The sequence below is a fragment of the Gavia stellata genome, chromosome 11, assembly GCF_030936135.1.
Source record: "Gavia stellata isolate bGavSte3 chromosome 11, bGavSte3.hap2, whole genome shotgun sequence".
NCBI classification, from domain to species: Eukaryota; Metazoa; Chordata; class Aves; order Gaviiformes; family Gaviidae; genus Gavia; species Gavia stellata.
In genome coordinates, this window is record NC_082604.1 from 8,704,196 (window position 1) to 8,725,826 (window position 21,631).

Below are 21,631 nucleotides of genomic sequence, written 5' to 3' on the forward strand. Positions count from 1 at the left end.
AACATAACTGCTGTAATTTCCCATTTATACTCTTTAGGCAACTACTGTCTTGTAATGCTGTTTATTTGCAGAGTCTAGAAGCTGTTGTAACACATTCTTAAGTTTAGGATTTATAGCCCAAATACAAATTTGCTGCAAGCCCCCTTCAAGCCAGAGGTACAACCTCTGATAGGTATTGCCAAGGCTCTGCGTTACTGCTCGAGTTTCTTGGGCAGTGGTTTGCAATGTCTCACAGTAATGCGAGTCTTAGCATGGAAGGAGCTAAAAAATGAATCTGATAAATAAATGCTGGAATGGCAGCTGAGCCCTGCAGTTTAAATGGCCAAAGTAAAAATCGCAGTTTAATATTCTTGCCAAGCACAGTCCTGTGGGCATGCAAAATCTGAAACAGCTTAAGAAGTTTAGTCACTGCGCTTTGCGGGTATTAGCCATGTCAACAGCACTAGCAAGGGTATAGAAGATGCTTGAATTTTGGTTTTGGCAGGCAAGGAGAAACCACATTAAAATATTTGAAGTAGTGTATTGTGGTGTAAGAATGAAGAGTCTGTGTTATATTAACGGCTACATGCTCTTAAAATCTTTGTGTGTTTCACTTCAGTTTGCTGTCTTCATTGGTATTATTTGTCCTCACAACTCTATATTGCGGAACAAATTTGCCTCTAAGATTAGGATTGGGAGTCAAGATGCAACTGAGGAACTGACCCAGAAGAATTAGTAAATTCTGCTTCGAAATTTGTTCTCTCGTCTTTTTTCTTTTTTTCTTTTTTTCCTCTCGCCACAGAAGACTAATGGGGTAAAAACAGGAACACTTTTCCTCCTCATTTTCACCTCTATATCTGCCCCTGTTCAAATACCAAAAGATACTAATAGAAAAAAAAAATGTGGGCATTTGTTGTTACGAGTGTAGTCTTACAAGGCTCATAAATTAACTAGTGCTTTCACATCAATACAAGGTAAAAAGATGTTGTCAATACAACTCTGGCCTTAAATTCAGATACGCTTCAGCATGCTTCTACATGTTGGAAAACTAGTGGTGGTACTTCTGTTAATTTCCCTGCTGTGAGTAAGTGTTAACTGCATTTCTTTGCATTTAACATTTTTTGTGGTAGTCTCAGTTACATTTCAACAAATATATTTTGTGTGTATTTTCTTTAGATAAGTCAGACTATTTAAGGCTGGCAAGGTAGCCATGTAAGGGTGGGGATTAGTAAAGAAAGTGATGGAGAATACAGCCCCTTCAATCTTGATTACTTTGTTTTCCCAATGGTTTGTTGTACCATCATTATAACTGTGCTGTGTCTTTTGCTGATGTCAAGTTAAAATTATGAGAGGCAGCTGGGCCTGTTATGGCCCTTTTCTTCCTATTCGTGCTCTTAGAGCTTCATGAGAGACTGACAGAAAAAGCAGCTTCAAGAAGAGTGCAAACAGCAGAGTTGTTCTACATCCAGATGTATTTCTGCAGTCTTAGCCAAGCATTGACTTTGCTGAAGAGCTCTCTGGGCTTGCCTTCTTGACTATGTAAGTCATGAAAAATTCACAACAAGGATCTAAACTGTAGAGTGTCATCCTTTCATGGAAACCACAGTCTTTGTGCATAATTACTTTTTTTAAAAAAAAGTCAGTCCTATATGTCCTTAAACCCTCCTGTATATGCTGTATGTTTTGTATCTTTCAGTGCATTTAATCCCAGTAAACCCCATCAGGGAAGATGGTTTGAATCCTAAAAGCCGAAAGAGAATAATGCCTGATTTGCTGACTGAGCCTCCTGCAATAGATCCTGTTTATGAAGCTCATGTTTACTGCAATATTCCCACCATTGCTGAACGCAGCATGGAAGGTAAGCTTTGTGAATGGAAATAACAGTTTAGTTGCTTGCTTCTAATTGCTGTCATTGGAAACGGTAACTTTGTGCATTGTCAGTTCTTTGGTGCTTGGAGAAGGTACAGCAAACGCCAGCTGCTTGCTGAATTGTGTTAAATCATTCAAAATGTGCTGTTCTTCTTTCCTTCCCTTTGTATCCTTCTGTTTTGATTACTTGGAACTGGTTCTGCTTCTAGTCAATGGTCAACTTGAGACCTAAAACTGAAAGGGGTGGGAGTGATATAGATATTAAATATTTGAATTATAATGCTTATTACAAATGAGCTGCATTGCAAATTATATTATTAACATCTGAAAAACAGTTGACTTGGAGTTCTGGAAAAAAACCCCAACCAGAATTAGTTAATTTTGGAACTCCAAACCATTAGACATAGTCAGCTAGAAGACACTTTTGCATTCTTCACCCTATAGTGGCTGCAGCAGCAAGTTAGTCTGAATGAATTCCCTCATTAGCATATCCCACTAATGCATATAAAATAAATCACAAACTAGTATATCAAAAAGCTCCCAATTAGGCATGCTGCAAAATTCATCATTATGATAGCAGTCTGGAAGAGAGGCATCATAAGAGTAGGGTAGCCATATTATGTTGGTGGAGATCAGTGCTTGAATAATGTCTTGTATGGTTTTTGGACTTTGGATGTACTGTGGAGAGTGTGCCAAGAACCTCAGTCTTGCGTAAGTTGTGTTGCAATTTAAAGTGAAATCTTTCTGGGGACAGTAAGTTACCATTTCTTACGGGGTTTTTCTTTCATTGCAACACCAAAGCTATCAAGCCAATTATACCTGCTTTTTTTCTTAAAGAAAAAGCTCCCAGGGAAAAGATTTAGGTAACATTCACTTAAATTTTTACATTATTTTTTCCTCTTTTTTTTTTTTTTCTTTCTCTCCCTTTGTTTTAGGTCATGCACCTCATTATTTTAAGCTAGTGTCAGTTCAAGTGTTGATTCGACACGGAGATAGGTACCCGCTATATGCCATTCCCAAGACAAAGAGACCTGACATTGACTGTATGTTGCTGCCTAGCAGGTAAAATTCTTGGCTTTTATCATTACTAAGTTTGTGTTTTGCTTGATAATTATTTTGTTCCTCTTCAGGAAACAATTTGTGCAGCTTGAAGTATGTTGTGACTTCTGATCTTTGTGTATTGTGGTGGATTAAAAAAAAAAAAAGCCCTGTGTCAGTGGTGCACAATATTTCCTTTGAAACAGGAACTATTACTTGCTACTAGTTCAGACCAGAAGAAATTCTTGGTGTTTCTGTAAAAAGTAAAAGCTATTTAACTGAATATTTAGGTTACCGTTCCTCTTAGATAAGCTTCTACACATTTTGAAAATTTAAGTGCAGTGTTTCAGAATGTCTCTTCCATTTCCACTAAGCATGCTTCCTTTTGTGTGAAAGCAAAAAGGTCTCAGTTGGTCACTGCCATAGGAAAATGGATATTTGTGTTTTATATTATTTTTTTTTTCCCCAGAAATATCAGTTATCAGAGTTTCCTTAAATTAATGATCTGTATCAAAGTACTTTTAAGGAAAAAAAAGAGGGAGGGTTTACACTTAACCATTAAAATACAGGTTAAACAGAAAGTGCACTGTTTGCTACTTGAATACTACCCTTTTCCTGCAGTTACAGCTTGCTGTTGAAAACTGTCCCACATAAGTTATTTATATCTGACTATCATTAAAACATCATTTACATTTCTGTTTTGATATCGTGTGCTTCTGTCTAACATCATGTCTCTGTAGCTTGCTGATGCTTTTCTTCATAGCTGAACCAGTTTGAACTGTAGATATATCTGACTTGCTTCTCTTCCTTGTGCAAGAACCTTTCTTTCATTAGAGTTTACTTATTGATAAAGATGAAGTATAGTGTAGAAATAAACAGTGATGATGTAAATCACCAACCTTTGTCCTAGCTTGCTTAATGACAAGTGTTTTTTCTCCTTTTAAGTAGGATCTATGGTATTACTTTTTTTTTTCCTCAGCAGAGGACTTTCTAGTGAACCTACTGGATTCTTACAGTTAAAAGAAAAATACCAAGAAAAACTCTCAGATGTGTTAGCAAAACCCGTAGGCAAATCTACCCCTTTATGTTGTTGCCCACTCAGCAGTGTCAGGTGTGGAGATTTCAGTGGCTGGGGGCTGCATCTGCTTTGTGTACCTGCGTACATTACTCAGGAAAAGAGGCATAGTAGGTCTCCTGATCTACTGATATACAAAGCAATGTGGATATACTGTAAATACCTTTTTCCCAAATAGCATGGAATCTCCTCTGTCTTTAAAGAAATTATGTTCCTGCTTTTCTGGTGTATAATTATTTAGAAGTGGCTTTACTCTGTCGTGCTGAAAGTGTTACCAGTATGCTGAAAGTGCATTTCTGACTTAGATACCTCAAATATGTGTTTCTCATTTTGATAGATTCATGGGCTGTGTTCCTTAAAATTTTAGTAGCTTCCAGTCATCAGTAGCATTTATGATTTTATCTCTTATACCTGAAATACTATGTCCTTTCAGCTTTTCCTCAGTGGGTTTTTAACAAAAGAATCTCTCTGAAGGAGAAGATGGATTATGGTACACTTTCAGATTTGTGATTAGTAGTCTATAGCTGTTCTACTTGAAAAAATGAACCGATTTTCATATCTAGTCCTGCGTCTGTTTCTGGCTCAAGTATATTAAAAATGAAACGCAGTAGTAATATTGCACAGTAGGAATGTTGCTAAAATATGCTGAAGTGATATGAAAGAATACTTGAAACTAATTCAGTATAGCTTCATCTCATACTTGTTGTGGTGGGCTGACCTTGGCTGGATGCCAGGTGCCCACCAAGCTGCTCCGTCACTTCCCCTCCTCAGCTGGACAGGGGGGAGAAAATACAATGAAAGGCTCATGGGTCGAGATAAGGACAGGAAGATCACTCAGCAATTACTGTCATGGGCAAAACAGGCTCGGGTCAGGGAAATTAGTTTATTACCAATCAAATCAGAGTAGGATAATGAGAAATGAAACCAAATCTTAAAACACCTTCCCCCCACCCCTCCCTTCTTCCTGGGCTCAGCTTCACTCCCAATTTTCTCTACCTCGTCCCCCCAAGTGACAGAGGGTGGCAGGGAATGGGGGTTACAGTCAGTTCACCACACGTCGTTTCTGCTGCTCCTTCCTCCCCAGGGGGAGGACTCCTCACGCTCTTCCCCTGCTCCAGCATGGGGTCCCTCCCATGGGAGACAGTTCTCCATGAACTTCTCCAACGTGAGTCCTTCCAACGGGCTGCAGTTCTTCACAAACTGCTCCAGTGTGGATCCCTTCCACGGGGTGCAGTCCTTCAGGAACAGACTGCTCCAGTGTGGGTCTCCCATGGGGTCACAAGTCCTGCCAGCAAACCTGCTCCAGCGTGGGCTCCTCTCTCTCCACGGGTCCACAGGTCCTGCCAGAAGCCTGCTCCAGCGTAGGCTTCCCATGGGGTCGCAGCCTCCTTCGGGCACATCCACCTGCTCCGGCGTGGGGTCCTCCACAGGCTGCAGGTGGGTGTCTGCTCTACCGTTAACCCCCATGGGCTGCAGGGGCACAGCCTGCCTCACCATGGTCTTCACCACGGGCTGCCGGGGAATCTCTGCTCCGGCACCTGGAGCACCTCCTCCCCTCCTTCTTCACTGACCTTGGGTCTGCAGAGTTGTTTTTCTCACATATTCTCACTCCTCTCTCCACTGCTGTTGCCCTGTTTTGGTTTTTTTCCCCTTCTTAACTATGTTATCCCACAGGCACTACCACTGTCACCGATTGGCTCGGCCTTGGCCAGCAGCGGGTCCGTCTTGGAGCCGGCTGGCATTGGCTCTATCGGACATGGGGGAAGCTTCTAGCAGCTTCTCACAGAAGCCACCCCTGTAGCCCCCCAGCTACCAAAACCTCACCACACAAATCCAATACACTTGTAAAGGTGATGGGAAGCTTGATTAAAGAGGCTTGCTAACTAGATACATACGGTAGTGGACACAAAGGCTGGGAGAAAATGGTCAGCAAATTGGATCTTTCTCTGAGGAAAGCTGAAATACGTTGCTTTTCTTTTCAGATATCTGGCTGCGTAAAAGAAACTGCCTTTGTTATTAGTAGATGTCCTGAAATTTGCGAGGCTTGCAATGCTGTCTGCAGTTGTAGTCACTGTTGCAATGCTGTTTGGCACAAGTAATTGAAAAGTAACTGTTATTGCTGAATCAAGCTACTGTTATGGTGGTTGGGGTAACCCTACGAAAGCTTGAAATTATCATCGGTTTTAACCCATCTGTGTCTCTACCTGTTTGTAGGAAACAGATTTAGGAGCTCCCAAGTTATAGTCAGGCTACCCTATCTATCTGCCCACGTTTTGTATAAAGATCTAAACAGAGGAAAACTTGCAATTTTTTTTCCTCTAAACAGAGAAAAATACAATATTCCACATATATACACTTTTTTCTACAATGTATACAAATATACATACAAAAATTTATGTATATGTTTTAAGAACAAAATGGGAAGAAAAATAGACATGAGGAATCTGCTTTTTATAGCTAACACGTCATTGGAATTTAGAAAATTCAAATAGGTTCTAATTTCACTGGTTTTAGAGTGTATATATGTACTTACATCTTTCTTAGCTGCTTGCTACAAGTACTAAAATCAGAAATTGAACAAAACCATATTCTTCTTTTTTGAAATGATACTACTCTTTTGGAATGCCTGTCGATGAATACAAACCAAAATATCTGATTTTTCTGACTGTACTGAACAAGTTGTATAAGTGATAGTGTTCTGGGACCTTTTACGTAGTGTAATTTATTTTTTTTTAAAAGTTTCCTCTGCTATCATGTTGGCTGCTGCTTTTCTGTATTCATACTTCAACTTCCACCAAAATGCTTGTTTTGTTAAGCAGTGGCATTCAGTGGTCTTACCTAACATCCTCCAAGAGAAGTCTGAATTCTTTGAGAGGCGCCCAACCCCAACAGTCCTCTGTGTGCGCTGCAAGCTGACTGCCTTTCTGAAATTAGATACGCAGCCCTGAGGTTGCAGACAGGAGACCAAACTCCAGTTATCTCTGCCATAGAGTTGAGTGGGCAATTAATTTCTCTAACAAGATTGAAAATTAATCATTTGCTAATAGCTATGATAACATTTTTAATGACCTGCCTTTAAGGGGTGAGATTATTTTCAGCATGAAATACCAAGTAAAGAAATATGATTCAGATTCCTTTTGGAGTTCTTAAAGGCTCTGATCTTCTGATCTTGCTCAATGTCTGTCACGTTAGAACGTATGTGAGAAAACTTTATTGCAAAGATGTTAACTGCAAGTGACAAAGTTGGATGAGTAGCTGTATTTCTCAATATTCCAGTGCCACAAGAGACATCAGTTTTGTGTTTGTCAGAGAAGCTTTTATAGCTATTTCCACTTCAGTTTCAGGCAAGGAATACAACATAAAGGCCCTGGAGTCAGGAGAACTATCCATAAAAGGCAAGCAAGTAGTGCAGCTTTTGACACTGCCAAGAGAATGACCAAGTCAAGCAGTTAAGAGGGCATAGTGTCAGGATGTGAGGAGGCCAACAGTGTAGATACCCTTGGCTGTTACTGATTTATGAAACATTAGAACATCAATGTATAGGTGATATATCCACTACTATTCACAGCCACTAAAAATGAGTGGAGAACCAAAAAGACCTTGTCTCCTTGAGAACAAAGTTTATGTAAAATAGAATCTCCTGGTCAACTTTGAAAGGGCAGCAGAAAGATCAAAGGAGTTGGCTGTGTACCATTCTGTCCAGATGTGTTAAAGCTGACCTTTCTGAATAAAGCTAGAATTGTTACTGTTTCTGCCATTGTTCTGAATGGAACATTTATTACTTTAACATCAGGAAGCTATTTGCCACGTTTGGCTGTCAGGCTTATATTCCTTTGTGATGTAAATTTGGTGCTTGACTGTAAACGTATTTATATTGAGAGTATTACAAGGTATATAATTGCTACCTTTGAACTGAAGGTTTCTTGATGCTGTATAATTAAGTTGAGATGTCTGATTGAAAGTCTGGCTTGTTTAAGCTTTCTGGACTTGAGTTTCAGATAAGTATGCTGCTCATACTCAGTCTGTTCTTTATTTGACTTGGCATTCAGCTGATGGAATTCATTAATTAAGCAGATTATGCTACAGCCCCGTGGACTTCTAATAGGTATGCAAAATAGCCTTGAGGTCACGCTTCGGTTTTGTGAATTATGGATTGTGACATATAAGTGTGGAATGAATATAAGCAAATGGATTAAATGCTTTGGAGATTTCTTCCATCTAAAACTTCAATTAATATTATTATTATTTTCATTGTTCTGGATGCAAATTTCCAAAGGGAACTGAATAATACATACTTTTTTCCTCAAGAAAATTAATTGAATGATGTTATGAAAATCCTTTCATTGTAGTGTTTGCTTATGGGGGGAATAAATCAATCTCCTACTTCTTTTTCCTTTTGTAGCTTAGATTTGTAGTGTCACAAGTAAAAAAAATAGCACTGCTCTTCATTGAGTTTGTACGCAAGATAGAGAAGACATGCTTTTTGGAAGATGCTACAATGATTTCAGAAGACTGCTATAACTTGATAGTGTGCTGGGTTAATTGGCATACGCTTTAAGGCATTTTGAGAGGTGTTGATGTTAATCATAAGAAGCTTAGTAACAAATATTTGAATTTTAGGTTCAATATGCACATGTCTTGAAACTGCCAGAAAAATGAGAGAGAAAAGTGTGGGCGAGGCAAGTATCATATTGTGAGCTAAAGGAGGTGTGGATTTGACTTGGAGAGAGGTCAAAGCATGATCCAGACTAGAATTAGGTGAAGAAAGGTCTCCTGAGGCCCCTCTTCTGACTTCTCTAAAGACTCAGAAGAGCAGTGAACTGGATCACTATAGATTTTGTTATAAAAAGATAAAAGCTGTAAGACCTTTATGAATAAATAAGCCCCAACAGTACTAATGCTGTCTTAAGGATCTCTTTTGTAGACTACAGTTATCTATTGTTGTTTTTAGTGGCTCTTTCCATTCTTTAGCCTTCTAAAAAGGGAACAGTACAGTCCTTTGAGCCAACGCTTTTTTTATCTACTTGAACTTCACAGAAAGCACATGTTATTTTTGCTTGAAGTTGTAAAATAATTTTTTGCATTTTAAGTAAAGAGAAAAGGGACTTGCTTTTGGTATAGTTAACAGACAGAATCTGGTACAATACGATTACAAAAAGGTAATGTTTAGTTGTCAGAAGCTTGGTGTGTGCTTGCCGTGGTCATGTTTACTCACCAAGTGACACACTGAGACTTCTGCAGCTTCTTGTGAGAAGTTTGGTCCTCTTGGCTTTTGCAAATTCCGCATTTACTAACAGAAGTGACATTTGCATAGATAAATGCCATTTGTGAAAATTAAAAAAAAAAAAAAATCAATATCTCGCTTGTATCAATGTCCACCTCCACAAGTTCTTTCCTGAGGCATATAGATCTCCTGCAGAACTCTAGAGTATAGTGCTGTGTGAGGACAGCACTGTGCAGTAACAGGGGTAAGAGGAATAAAAAGTTTACCCCTCCTTAATTTTGTGAAGCATCCATAATCTGCTGTTAGTTTTCTACGTGATTAACTACTCAGTTTTAGTTTTAAATAAATGACTTTTAGTAATTGATCTTAATTAAAGTATTTCTTCTATCGCAGTTTATCTTTTCATCATAACCTGACCAACATATTTTTTGTCTGTAGCATCTTATATGATGGTGAAGGTACACTATGCCATTCTTGAATTTTTATGAACATGTAAATTATTAAATAAACTGTAGTTGCATGTAGTCCTGTCAAGATAATGTCTTTCCACGTCTGTTTCTTAAATACCGTACTTCATCTTAATTAGATTAACTTTGCAATTTTTATAGATATGTAGTCTGAAATTTGGAGGTCGTTCAAAAGAGTATTCAGTTTAATGCGTTGGAGGACAGATTGAATGCTGTGGTTTGTTGGCCATCAGGTTTGTTGAAGAAATAAACCTTACACTGTACTTCATTTTACAGTACACATACTAGAAATAAGGCAATAGTTCAGTAGTCCAAGAGCTTTGATTGGAAAGAATGTTAAAGGAATCTCAGCCTGTTCCTATCCAGGAATTAATTTTGGTCAAAAGTAGTCCTAAAATTAATAAATGTAAGGATTGAGGGGTGGGGAATTTTTACCAAAAATTGGCCTTGTTGGGTCTGATTTGCAGCTTAGGTCTAAAGGAGGAACAAAACTCTGCTCTAGATCTGATTTCTATTTATGTTAGAATTCTTCAAAAAAACCAGTTTCTGCTCACAAGGATCACTAAGGAAGCAAATGTTTCACAAGTAGACAATATAAATCAATAGCAATATTTTCCTGAGTGGTCCTGAAACAAGTAGCCCTGAGAAGTAAGGATGATTTTGTTCTTGCTCTATGAATTAACTATCAAGTCTAGCAATGGCCTTCATACTGTGATTGTTTTTTATTATTATTATTACTACTACTACTACTATTACTATTATTATTACTATTATTCAATTAGCTCAAAGAGCTAACCTCTTACCAAAAGAGGCTGCCATGCACTCAAACAGTCTGAGCATCACTTTATCCAGGGGCAGAAAGCCCCACTGTCTTCCATAGCAGTTCCTAAATACTGACCTTGAAGTCTTCAACTCAATTGGTCTCTGGGGTGCAAAAATGCCCTATAATGAAGTTTCTGTGCTGCTATGCATGATTTGAGGCTTTACTATGTAATATTTTTGAACTTAATGTTGAGCTGCATGAGTTATGTTTCATACCTTTGCACATATATAATAGATGCAATAACTATATTTTCATGCATGTTTCTGACACAGTATTTTATGCCATTATAGCTAAGCCATCCAAAATTTATCAGCAGATTTTTTGAGGTGTCATATGCATATGCTTAGTCTGGTACTATATTTCTCACTTTGTGCTAATTCAGAACAACCAGCAAGTTAGTTTGCTTCTCATAAAAAAACCCCAAAAAACTCTACATTTTTGTATCTAAACTCATGAAGGAAAAAGGAAATTTTCTTTGAAGGATTTCAGCTCAGTTGCTGGCAGAAATACACATATGGTTCAAATAGTTGCACAGAATGATTTCTTTCCATGTACACTGGTTACAGTGTAGCAATAAAGAGATGACATTTCGGTATTAAAACTTTTTAAGACCTTTACAAATAAGATATGTAAATGTTGAATAAGGATTTAAATGTTGGTCCATTTTAATGTTAGTGCATGAAAACTACACTATTAAAACTGGGATCTATTATCCTAGTGTTTAGTTTGTAATAACAAAAAGACAAGCTGAATTCATTATTTGAGGGAAAAGAAGCCCTCCTCAGTTTTGTTACAGATAAAATTTATTTTATTTTACAAAAATAAAATCGTTAAAAGGCAAATCAACAGACATTAAAAATGGGAAATAAATGTTCAAACTTAGGAAGAAGTACGACTATTACAAGTGGTGTTAGGTGAAAAGCCATTCCATGTTCTGACAAAATTTGAAGTATTTGTTGTATTAATACATTTCCCAAATGTGGTAGCTTACCGTTATTATATCCAGTGAATTACAGAAGGATATCTCTTTTAAGCCATTTCTATTTTCTGGTTACTTGTATGGAAATAAAATTTTAAGGATCTTTCAGTCTTTTCAACTGTACAACTGAGTAATTTTCTTTGCTTCCTGCTCAAATGGTCCCAGCAGTCTTAGCTGTGTTGCCTAGATACTCCATCTCCTGCGGCATCTGTAAATCGGCCAAATCAACAGGAGGATTCATATTCTAAATAAAAGAGAAATCGTGGGGCGGGGAGGGGGAATCATTTGTTAGCTAGTAGCCTGAGTGGTGCTGGAAATCTTGCTGTTGAGAAAAATAAGTTTTTATTTGCTCAGTTGTATGGGGTTAATCAGGAGAATTGTTGGTATGTTCAGAATTTGGTTATGTACGTGAGGTTTACATTCGGGATAGAAGTATATTGTAGCCTGAGATGTCTGTCCCCTTCAGGCAGAATGGTTCTTATTTCTATTGTTAGGTTTTTATTTTTTTCTTCCCCTGGAATATATTTAACAAGTAGTAAGCTTTGAATTTATATTCAGAAATATGTCTAACAGTCATATTTCATAATTCACTTCTGCAAGCATTTGCTGTGATTGTGCTCACTTTAAAAATAATGTAATCCGAAGTTAAGTAACTTGCATCTACGTATGTATATGAAAAGCTATATTAATATATTAGAATACAATTTTACCAATTATCATACATTTTATCATTTTATCTTGGATGTTAGATTATCTTGCCTGCTGTTTTTTAGATAAATCTTTTTGCAAAGCACTGATAAATACTTCTCTTTCGTCTTTCCTTTCTTCCTTCTCACAAGTGATTGCTGACAGTTTTATCAGTACAGGTTTGGTTCCGACGGAATTCAGGTTTTTGTAAGCAGAGCAGCAAAAGAAGCAAAATGGATAATGCAGTTCTCCTAGTTTTCTTGCACATGTATTTGCAGAACTTGCTAATTAAGTACACAGGGTTTAAGGAAAATTATGATTGACAGTTTATTCATGTTCAGAGTTTTTTAAAGTGCAAATTTTAGAAAATGGTCGTTCAGCCTGCTATGTCTGTAATAAGCTTAAAAAGTTATTTGCTAACGGGTTTAATTTAATTTTCTCGATGTAATTCTTCCATTTTTAGATTGCACTGCTGGGCTGTGAAAATAGTGAAATGTACAAAAAGTTCTGTTTGAAATTCACATCTGGAGCTGGATTAAGCTCTCTAATGTATGCTTAGTGCAACAGGAAGCCTCCATTGCTTTAGAAAGGAACAAAGCCTTTTTTATGTACCTCTGCTTCTCAAATATTAATCTTCATTTGTGTTGCTAAAATTATAATATACAGAAGAAGCTGTGGATTTAGAATGTCATAAATTGGCTGGTTTTCCTTTCAATTTGAAGTAAAAATGAAGACATTCTTTTGTTATTTTTCTCTTGTTCTGCTTTTTGTTTTATTTTGCCTTTTTTCTTACTGGCAGTTGTGCCATAATTTATCATAACATTTTCCTCCCAAGATTTTTTTTTCTAAGGTAAATTAAATACTGGAAAATTCAAGTTTTATAAAATGATATGACAATGAGCTACCTTTCTGTTGAAAGAGGCACTGATTCTTATGAGACCTCGTGTATATGCATGCTGTGAGCATAGCCCTGCAAGAGGTGCTTTCTCATTTAAGAGTTTCTCAGTTGACTCTTTTATGTAAGCATGCATGTCTTTTGTCCTAGTAAACTTTGATTCCAGACACTTATTCATACTTTAGTAGTGTTATTGCTCCCTCTGGTGGTTCCTGCAACTCTGTAAGTTTTTTTTAGACCTGAGGTTTGAAAACAGTTTCTCATTCTAGCAAAGGGTAAATATGAACAATAAACACAAAACCCAGACTTCTGTAAAAGTTCTCTGACCAAATTTATCTTCTTTATTTATATATTTTTTTTTAATGAGCAACATAAAAAAAATATTTACTGTTTTCAGGCTGAAAGTCCTATTAAAATGAGAACCATCTGGGGCAGAGTTGGGTTGCCAAACAGTTTCTGATTTAGTTCTTCACAAAAGCAGAGAGATGACTGTGTGACATTTGTTGAACATTGACATTTAACAAAGAAACCCCTATGTAATGTATTTCTGTTGTAGAAGTGTGATCAGATTTTTTTTTAAAAGGTTTAAATCCCTCTCAATTACATTGTTTGTGGAATGTTTTGTATATGTAGTTTTCAGCACAGCAGTACAACAGTGAACTGAGTTTATAGTGTATTTGAAATTTGCAGAACAGTTTAGGAGATCTAAGCATTCTTTCACTGACTTGAATTCTGTTTCAGTGAGTTAACCTAGACTTTTTTGTGCATATCCCTTGTCCAGTTGTATTCCTTACTTGCATTGTGGGGGTATCTTATCTGTTTAAGTGGCCAGCAGTGTTGGATTCTTTCTTCCCATGTAATAGTACAATACCCAAAACAATGACTTCCAATTTTAATGGGGCCACTGGATACTACTTTCCGGGTACCACTTAATTGAGGCTACATGTGCTATTTGATTTGAAACCTGAAGTAATTAGAACTAAAGGCTGATATTGTAATCAGCATCGTACATTACAAAACTTGAGAATTCCTTCAAGATCATCTACTTAAAATACTGGTTATTTGAATCCCTTTATAGATTGTTAGTGCCTTTGGCTGTGGTGTTAAAGTGCAATGGTACTTCAGAAACTGGAGAGAGTATTTTTTTGGTAAGGATTTTTTTTTTTTCTTAATTCACAGCAGTATTAGTGACTGCATTCAAAAAAACGCAAAAAAATCTTTCCAAATGACTTACCAAAGGGTATCATAATTTTAACATGACATCAGTCTCTCTATAGCTCTTTGGTAGTTAGTAGTTAGATTTCTTTTGCATACTTGCAAAAGTCCTGAGTAAGACCAGATGTTGTCTCAGTGGGAAATAACCTCACACCATGAAATTTCTGAGCTGACATACTTAGAATACTTGACTCTCTTGAGCTGTTTTCCCATATGCTTTTGGAAGTTTTCACATTTTGGTTTGCCTCTCTAGGAAACCGTCTCATCCTCAGCTTGAAGCTTTCATTAAACATATGTCCAGAGGGTCTGCAGCCCAAATGGATGGTTCCCTAAGCAACCTGCCTCGTTACCCTAGTCATTCTTTGTGTGAAATGGGAGAGCTTACACAGACAGGTAAGTTTCCACAGCAGCTCTGTCTTTTCCTCTTTTCTTTTAAATACAATCTACTTGAAAAGGGATCTTCTATTTTTCTTTATATGGAAATAAATGTTTTTTATGGGAAGTTGATAATGTTGGTCATAGCCTAGGTTATACTGGGATATGACTAAAGTATTAGACTTTCTACTGTAAAAGTGGCAACAGTTTTAGAAACCATGCTTTATCCTACAGCTTGCCTACATTCTGTTACAGATTGATCACCCTTGGCATCTCTTTTAACTTTATTTGTAACAAGTCAGAGCACCTTTCCTTGCTGTTGCTCCACACCATGGAATTGCTTTGTCACCCTTGTGAAAAATAACATTGGTCAATCCCTCCTGAGGAAAATCTGGTACGCTGTTACTGATTGGTTTGTAATTCAGAATGGCCCTGGAACTGAAGAACAATCACTTAGTTTCCAGTTTTTACCTGTCATGTAACTACTGTGTCCCCTTCAAGAGATTCAGATGTAACAGGCACATCTGATACTTGTATTATGGAAGTTGAAAAAATAGTAAATATCTAGTGCTTTCTTCTTTCCTCCCTCAAGCTTTGTAACAAAGCATGTTTTCTGGCATATTTACTTATGTGTATTTTCACCACAGGAAAATGAAGCTTATTTTCCTATTCCATTTATCAGTTCTGCTGAGCTAGTTATTGGGAGAAAAGGTGAAAATATCAGCAATTAAATGCCAAACAGCTTCTTTAAAAAAATGAAGTTTTGAGACTTCATCATTATTACCTCCGAGAGAAAAGCTGCTGAACTCTGCTAGTGAACATATTCCTTCATTTATACCAAAAGGGTAGAGGAGATGGGAAGTAACTGGAAGTGTTGCAGTCAGGGATTTGAGTATGTAGAAGAAAGCAAGCGGAGACCTGGGAGTATTGTGGTGCTGGGCCATTGGGAATATTAGAAAGACACAAAGTTTGGGCTCGGAGAGGGAAAGTAGAGGTAATGCTGGATCAGAGCAGTGATAAAAGGGCCATGGGAAAGGACCTGGGACTGCTGTAAGCAGGCAATGGAAAATACGAGGGGAACAAAAGGTAAGAAGACAAAGGCATGGAAAGAAGTTGCCCCTTTGTAAAAAATCAGATTTTCACAGATTCCACAGCTCTTGGAATTGTTTGTGTTCTCCACCCAGAATAGCCAGCTGAACTGGTATGAACTGAAGTCAATGTGTTTGTTTGCCGCGCTTATTTTTCTGCAGGTATTAGTGCGTCAAAAATGAAAATACAAAAGTACTTTCCCACAAACATGTGGAAACATACTGTTGCACAACTGGGTAGAAATGTGATTGTAAAAGGGTTAGTCACATGTGGATTTTTCTCTGCAACATTCATTAATTTAATTTGAAAATTCACATTTATAATACTTTTCTGTTCTCCTATGTCTTTTCAAATTTTAACATTGATCCATTCCATTTTATTCCCACACCTTGCTTTTAACTGTGTTGCTCTTTTTATCTGAAGTACCAACAACTGAAAGAGCATATCACGGTGGATCTGGGTAGTCAATGGATTTGGAGACTCACTAGAGAGAGTGAAAATAATGTTGAAGGTTTGGGGAGTTAGCACCATTTTCCTTTTGACAACTGTCTTTCCAGGAATCTCCTGTATTTTTTAGTCCAAAAATTGCCTGTTAAATCCTCATATGTTCTGGGATCCCATCAGAAGAAATACTTGTGTTAGGCCAGTGTCAGGTGTTGCAAAGTGATCTCAGGAGAAATCTAGTCAGGTTACCAAGGAACTCTTCCTAACACAGCATGTTGCCTGTGAAACTGGATTCATCACTGCACGCAGCTTGTAACAGGGTTAGTATTTGAGACTCCTGTTGCCTGTAGCAAGTTATATAGATATGTTAGTGCATAAAGGGTTCATGCCTGTTGCTTTGCTGTGAGAGGATAACACAAGCAAGGTGGATGCTGGAGTAAAGGTTTTGGGGCATGAGAAGGATACACAAAGAAGGATACTTTCCAGCTGGATAAAGGCAGAGCATTAGTGTAAGAATTATCAAGCAGTTTGAGTACTTCCTGAAGGAAGACGGAGAAGGAAGTTTGATGCCATTGCCACACCTCGCCACTCTGTTTTGCGAGTTTACGCACTAATTTACATTCTGTGTTCATGTCCTGACTGCTGGTACTTTTACTGGCTGTCGTAAATTTGCAGGGAGTGCAGCATTCACTGCCTGTCTGGAAACCTGACTCAGATGAACTCTGGATCCATCTCCATAACTATTTTACTTTTGTAATTGTGTTAGACACATTCAGTCTGTGTCTTTAGTCCAAAGATCAAACATTAAACCACTTAGGTTTTAAACAGATTTTATGGAACCAGCTTTTTCTATCTATATCTCAGTTTAGCTCCTAGAATCTGAGAGATACTGAAAAATAGCAAGTATCTCATATTTCGTTCAATTTTCCTAACAGTCAAGCATAGGTGGAAGTTCAGTTTTGAATTTTATAAGCTTTAACTACTTGTGCATTTATCAGTAAGACTGCTAGCTCTGTATTTTATTTTTTCTCCAAAACTAAGAAGGTTCTAATCATGTGTTATAACTTCCTTAAAAAAATCTCTTCCAGGGGTTGTACAACACTTGCGAAATGGACAACTATTACGAGAAATTTATATAAACAAACATAAATTGCTTCTGAGTGAATGGACAGCAAAACAGCTCTACCTGGAGACAACAGGAAAAAGTCGAACTCTGCAGAGTGCGTTGGCACTGCTCTACACTTTTTTGCCAGATTTTGACTGGAAGAAAATTAACATGAGGCATCAGTGGAGCACCATTTTTTGCTCTGGAAGCTGCGACTGTCCTATGCGAAACCACTACCTAGAAGAGGAACAGCGCAGACAATACAGTTTACGGGTGAAAAACAATGATTTGGAGAAAATATATGTGGATATGGCAAAGATAGTAGGCATTCCCACCAGGCAGTTGAGAGCTTCTAACCCTATAGATTCTCTCTTGTGCTATTTTTGCCACAATGTCAGTTTTCCATGTACTAAAACTGGCTGCATTGGTATGGAACACTTCAAAGTAATCAAAAGACATCAGTTGGAGGATGAGAGAGAAAGACAGGAAAAGAAACTTTATTTCTTGTATGCACTATTGGCTACTCATCCTCTCCTCAACCAGACTGTTAATCGGCTGCAGCGTATTGCAGAAGGCAAGAAAGAAGAAGTATTTGTTCTTTACTCTGCACATGATGTCACGTTGTCACCTGTTCTTAGTGCCTTGGGCGTTACAGAGGCCAGATTTCCAAGATTTGCTGCCAGATTAGTTTTTGAGCTGTGGCAGGATGGGAAGAGACCCAAAGAACACTTTATCCGCATCCTGTATAATGGCGCTGATGTCACATTCCAGACCTCGTTTTGCAAGGATTATTATAAACGTTCCAGCAAGCCAATGTGCCCACTAGAAAAATTTGTTAACTTTGTCAAGAGGGATATGTTCTTAGTTTTTAACAGCACTAGTTATTATGATGCATGTCGTAGAAGACCACTGTAGGGAAGGAAAGTGAAAAGGAAGCAATGTTAAGTTTCGTATCAGTGAAAGCCTGTATTCTGGTTGAGGTGCAGTTCAGTTCTGTTATTTCTTGTACTTGCATGTGTAAGTACAAAAGGGTATTGCTTGAAACATTCTTCAAATAGTTTTATTTTCATTCAGACTGCAGATGGTCTCCAATAGAAGAACAAATACTGCGGGAGTGTTATGTATATGTGTATGCTCACATATGCTGTGTTAACTGTAATGAAATGATAAATCACATGGGCTACTGTAACCTGGATGTCGCTTGATAAAGATTGAGAGAGCGTAGACTTCGTTTCTCTGTTTTCCAGAGCAATACTTGGATACCGTAAGTTTAAAACCAAACCCATTTTTTTCACCGCCATCTCAGTCGTTTTAAGCAGTTTGTATCAAGGTGTTTATGAATTCCAGGCATCTGCATTAAACCGTTTGTAAGGAATTCTTGACGCTCCCTACTCAAAAAGAAGCATTTTAATATTTAGGGGTAGGTCTTTAAAGCAAAGTGCATGTGTGTATCTGTGCATACTTACCTGAGCATGTACAAATGAGCGTGTGCCTTTTTCACCTCACAGACCTATAAATACTTGGCTATTATTGCCAGTGCCAGAGAAGGGTGTACTGGAAAATGGATACAAAACTCTATTCTTTGATTGCACTTTCAGCACTTTGAATAGTTCAAACACAGTCTAGAAATATGTAAAGGTCTTGTGACATTAAAATAGATAGCAGACACTAACATTACCACTATACTTGAGTGGGAAATTAGGATTAGAAATCAGTTTTATGGTGAAGTGTTGGGTTCTTTCCCATTGTGAACGTGTTCAAGCTGCTGTGCTATAGAACTAATCAGTGTTTTAGGAATTTGATATAGTGACTGCTTGAGACAGCGTGACTAAACACTAAGAAAATTTTGTAGTTGAGTTAGTATTTTTATGGACTAGGAAGCTCTTATTTTGTAAGATCAGACTTGTACATATTGTACTGTGTATGTTTATAACACAGTAGATCTTTCTTACTTGTTTAGTTTGTAAAGACTTGTGAAGCTGACTTCTAGAAATATTTTCCCCTTGATCAGGATGTTTAGACTTAAGAATAAACTGTCTTTTATGGGTAACTTGAACAATGAGTAGATACGAAAACTTGTACTTCAAACTGCTTTTATCTGTTTAGCAGTAGTAAATTGAAAACCAGTTTTTAATAGAACTCATAGAAATTTTATAATTGTGGAGGTTTTTTACACCTCTAGAAATAATTTAGTCTGTGACTTGTGATTCAATGGTGCTAGTTTATCAAAGAAAACATAACTCAGCATAAGTTCTCTGACTATTGGCATTCCAGTCTCTCTGTTTTCAATGCTGCATTTGAACATGTTTCTTTAAATAAAATTTTGGGGACTCTTTGTATACTTGTGTGTTACATTCATTCTGACTTCTGTTGCTGTTTGCAGTAACAAGATAACTGTGCATTGTTATGCTGCTTGTTGCATTAGTAACTTCTGCATTTAATATGTTCTGGTTCCCAGTCTGAGAAGGAGCAGGTAAACATTTCATGAATATTGAAATAAAAATCATGATAGAAAATTTGGGGCTTTTGTACCACTTTAGAATGTGTAACTTCTGGAAAGGTTTTCTTTCTGTCTAAGAGACTAGCTCTGTTAGTCATCATACATGCCTGTGTGCTGGAGGGCAAACAAGAAGAGCGAATCTGAAAGTTGAGCTCGTTTTGTATAAATCATGTGAATTGGATCATTTGTCCAACATAAATACCAAATACTTCAAAGAGCTGTTGAGCTATCTGCAAAAGGCAGCTATAGCTCTTCAGAGTGTTACCTGTTGGAGCTTTGATGCTGTTTGAGAACTTGCAGGAATGTTGCTGAAGTGCAGAAAACATTACCATAGGCATATGTCATTGGTGTTTCAAGTGTGTTATTTAGAAACTTTGAACCCTTAACAGCTTCTGCAAATGCCAGTCTTGGTGTCTTCAAAAGCCTGTGCTAGGAATAGCATCTAACCTTACATCGTCTTCTGAAGACAGACCATAAAGTGTTTGTTTTGATGTCCTTGTGCAGAAAGATCCCCTTTGTCTGTTGTAGGGATTTTGAGATGCAGCCATAAATTGGAGGAAATGTGAATTTGGATGAATTTCTCATTTGTTGGGCTCAAAGAAGCATTGAGAACCCAGATATTAACGGATAATGCAGCTGTTTTCCAAACTTCTAGCTTAACTTTTTTGTAGAGCAGCAAAAATGCACTGATTTTATGGACCTTTGGTTGCTGGTCAACTAAAGTGTTCTACTTGAAGTCTCGAGTAGACCTTGGGGCTAATCCCTTTAGGTAAATCAGTTAAGTTGGGTGCGAGGAAATATGTTCATCTGTATAGTCAGTCATACATCACAAAGAAAGTAAGACAGATACAGAAAAATCAGATTCTATTAGTAGCTGCAGTTCCTCAGGTTGCCCCAGATGTCAATATTTGTCCTTTCTGGATGTCTGATCTCCATTAATGCTGCTGTGTTGAAGGGTTTCCCTAATAATGGTGGTAACAGTGAATATGAAGTATTGTTAACCTCTAGCCAGCATTTTCTTTATGCTTAGTGAGATATGGGAACTGGTATTTCATTCCTCATTTCTGTTCTCTCTTCCTCAGCCTTTGCTTCACTGTTACCTGTAAACTGTTCTGTTTAAGGAGGGTGGTAAAGTGGGTGTCGGAATACTTGGGGGTTGGACTAGATGATCTTTAAACATCCCTTCCAACCCAAACCATTCTGTGGTTCATGCTCTTTCCAGCAACCCCCCTGCTGTCACTCCTTACTGCATGGTCTCTGAATAAAGCAATGATCCTCAATGTGATCTTTTTAAGAAAGTCAGTGCAGTGCCGAGTGACTTATAAAGAGCAAACAAGTATACAGTATATAAATGGAGAAGCACAGGCTGAATGTAACCATTTTGCATAGAAAAATGTATAAGAAAAGCGGTGTGTGGCCATAACGGAATGTAACAAGGTAAAAGCAGCAGTGCACGTAATAGTTGTTGATGTCTTGTCTTTATCAGTTTTTCTTCTGGCATCCAGTCTTTAACAGTTTGTATGATCAGGGCCATATGTGTGCAGTATAGTGAAAAGGCACCTATGTTATTTTGACTGTTTCCAGTCATTGCTCTTCCTGCATGTTTTTGTCCTTCCTTTGAAGAAGAAACAAGGTTACATGGAAATTAACAGGTAAGTAACTTTTCCTGTTTCTAGGGGAAATGCAGGTCATTGCGTTGTATTCTTATGGTTTGCTTGCTTTAAACATATGTATACTTTGCTGTTAATGAAACTTCTCCAGAACTCCCAACAAGAATTAATACCTTTATAATACTGCAGTATCTCTGCTGTCCGAACAGCTTTTGAGTATCTCCAAGGGTAGAGACCCCACAACCTCCCTGGGCAAC

At 37.6% G+C, this 21,631-nt stretch overlaps 1 protein-coding gene across 2 annotated transcripts in view; it reads left to right on the forward strand.

Annotated features, from left to right (window-relative positions):
• The window catches only part of PXYLP1 (2-phosphoxylose phosphatase 1), a 42,592-nt gene extending 23,839 nt beyond the window's left edge, over positions 1–18,753 (forward strand). For both annotated transcript variants that reach the window (XM_059822752.1, XM_059822751.1), the window contains exons 2-5: positions 1,676–1,837; positions 2,784–2,910; positions 14,505–14,644; positions 17,248–18,753. In XM_059822752.1, coding sequence (XP_059678735.1) covers positions 1,676–1,837; positions 2,784–2,910; positions 14,505–14,644; positions 17,248–18,179 — 1,361 coding nt within the window. In that variant the 3' untranslated portion in view covers positions 18,180–18,753. The remainder of the gene's footprint in view (positions 1–1,675; positions 1,838–2,783; positions 2,911–14,504; positions 14,645–17,247) is intronic.
• Positions 18,754–21,631: the final 2,878 nt, after the last annotated feature.